This window comes from Arachis duranensis, unplaced genomic scaffold, assembly GCF_000817695.3.
Source record: "Arachis duranensis cultivar V14167 unplaced genomic scaffold, aradu.V14167.gnm2.J7QH unplaced_Scaffold_141078, whole genome shotgun sequence".
Lineage (NCBI taxonomy): Eukaryota > Viridiplantae > Streptophyta > Magnoliopsida > Fabales > Fabaceae > Arachis > Arachis duranensis.
In genome coordinates, this window is record NW_026264044.1 from 8853 (window position 1) to 11616 (window position 2764).

The window sequence follows — 2764 nt, forward strand, 5'->3', positions numbered from 1 at the left end:
ACTTTAATATTTATTATATATTATTATTAATTTACCATTCGCGTATTGCGCGGGCCTCATTCTAGTTTTTTTGTAAATGGAGAAGCTCATGGTGTAACACCATGAAATGGAGGCATAGCAAAATATTACACTGCTATGGGTCAGAGACAAAATGTAAATTACATTTTGTATTTGTTTATTTTTTTGAATTTTGAAATACACCAAACGTAGCTTACGTTTTGGTTTTTCTTTTTTTTTTTGTTTAATACTAAATGCAAGTTGCGTTCTACTAAGTTAGAAAAAGAAAAAAAATTTGAAGCCCACAAAACGTAACCTGCGTTTTGTTAGTGTCAGAAATTTTTTCTTGGAAGCCCCAAAACACAGGTTGCATTTTGTACACAAAATAATATTTAAATCCACAAATTTGCCTATAAATATGAAGTCTGGTGATGTTCATCTTCATCTTCACTTCTCCTCTTGTTCTTTCTTGCATAAAGTCCTTAGTGGGGTATTTTTTTGGCAGATAACTGTGTCAAAAAAATAGAGTTAGTTAAGGCTGAAGTTATGGAAGGTGTTGCAAACTTGCGAGTATATTATAACGGTGAGGTTATAACAAACACACATGAAGGAGTGACTTTTGTTTGTGAATGTTCGTTGTCATTTGCCATTCCATGTACCATGGGTTTTGTCGAGTTGCAAAATGGTCTTTGTAATAACATTCAAAGCCACATTTTGAAAAGGGTGAGCAATCTTTTATACAGAAGTCCTGTGCAAGTATTTGGTGGGTTAATACAGTTTCAAAAATGTCCATCACTGACGATGCCAGCATGCAGCAGATGTTGTATATTTATCAACAAACCCGATCTCAGTGCTGATGATAGAGCTGTACGTTGAGTTTGAACAGCAGTCGGGGATGAGTATGGTCGGCGACGAGATCAATGTTGATGAGTTCGAGGATATAGATTGGGAAGAAGATAATAATGACAGTGAAGACGAATTCGAAGCTAACTATGAATTCGATGACGAAAACGATGACGGAGACTTGGCAGGCAATCCGGCGGTGCAAGATGAAGCAAATGCGATTGTAAGCCTGCACCCATTTGGTGTTTCGTCTTTTATGCGGACTCTAGATCTCGAAGCCATGCATGCTCCAAAATTTTCTGAGTATGCGAATACAAGTATGTCATAATTATTAACTAAAGTTTTCTATAGTGCTTATTTTATTTGCCTTGTCTGACTGATGGCGGTGCGCATGTCGTAGGTGAAGGCAATGTTGCGGCGGAAGATGGCGAGTTTAATGTCAGAATGGAATTTGGTTCGAGAGAGTCGGTGATATCTGCAATCAAAAGCTACAACATCTCTAGTCTGAGCCGCAGACATTCTATTCGAAATGCAAGGGGTATAATGCAGGGTGCGACTGGCTTATCCGAGCTAGTTTGATTCGAAAAAAAGCTTGTTGGGAGATCTGAAGATACAATGGCAAGCACACGTGCACCATGGGCACGATTTCACAAGATCATGCCAAGTTAGACTCAGACACAATTGCAGATGCCATTAGGCCGTTGGTCGAAGCAGACCCCACGATAAATGTGAAGTCTGTTATTGCAGAAGTTCAAGGCAGGTTCAACTATACTGTGAGTTACCGCAAGGCTTGGTTGGCAAAACAGAAAGCTGTCACAAAAATTTTCGGTGATTGGGAAGTTTCTTACCAGACTCTGCCAGTATGGTTGAAAGTAATGACAGTGAAGATGCCAAGGTCACGTGTTCAAATTAAAACGCTCCCCGTTTACCGTGAGAGTGAGGAGGTTCAAGGTGTAAGAGTTCTGCACCGCGTTTTTTGGTGCTTCTATCCGTGTATTGTAGCATTCAGACACTGCAAGCCATTGGTGCAGGTTGATGGCACGCACCTGTATGAAAAATATAAAGGAGCACTTCTGGTAGCGGTTGCACAAGATGGGAATCAAAACATTGTGCCTATTACATTTGCGATTGTTAAGGGGGAGACAGCAGACGCGTGGGAGTTTTTCCTAACCAATTTGCGGAGATATGTTGTTACCATTGATGGTGTGGGTATTATTTCTGACCACCATACCTCCATCGACGCTGCAATAGTTCGCAGTAACGGTGCATGATCACCACCAAGGGCGTGGCACATGTATTGCATCAAGCACATCGGGTTCAACTTCTTAAAAAGATTCAAGACTCCATATTTGCATAAACTCGTGGTGAATACAGGTATTTCAAATTGCTGTTATGGTTCTATTCATAGTAAATTTGTGGCATCTGCTTATGATTAAATGGTTTGTTCAACAGGCTATTCTAGAACGGAGCAGGAGTACAACAAAAACTACCAAAGGCTTAAATAGCGGGATGAGGCATATACTCAATGGTGCAATGAGATCGGTGTTGAGAGATGGGTGTTGGCACTCGATGGTGGTCATCGTTGGGGACATATGATGACAAACTTGGTAGAGTGCATAAATTCTATCCTAAAGGGTGCACGCAACCTTCCTGTAACTGCCCTTGTTCGGTCAAATTTTTATCGGCTGAATGAGTTTTTCACTCGGAAGAGTACCGAGGCTCATGAGCGTCGCCGCAACGGATTCACGTATTCAGAATTTTCAACGAAGAGAGTTGAGGAAAGCTTCCGACGTGCAGAAAACATTGTGGTCAACCGGTTCGATAGGCGCAACAAGATGTTTGAGGTTCGCGAAATGCAAGATGGTACCATTTACATTGTTAACCTTGCGCAATGACACTGCGACTGTGGCCATTTCCAGGTCGA

At 41.1% G+C, this 2764-nt stretch overlaps 1 protein-coding gene across 1 annotated transcript; it reads left to right on the forward strand.

Annotated features, from left to right (window-relative positions):
- Positions 1–1475: 1475 nt before the first annotated feature.
- LOC107464543 (uncharacterized) lies at positions 1476–2436 on the forward strand. Its single transcript, XM_021131798.2, has 2 exons — positions 1476–2090; positions 2293–2436. Exons 1-2 carry the CDS (start codon positions 1476–1478, stop codon positions 2434–2436), a joined length of 759 nt encoding a protein of 252 aa, XP_020987457.2.
- Positions 2437–2764: the final 328 nt, after the last annotated feature.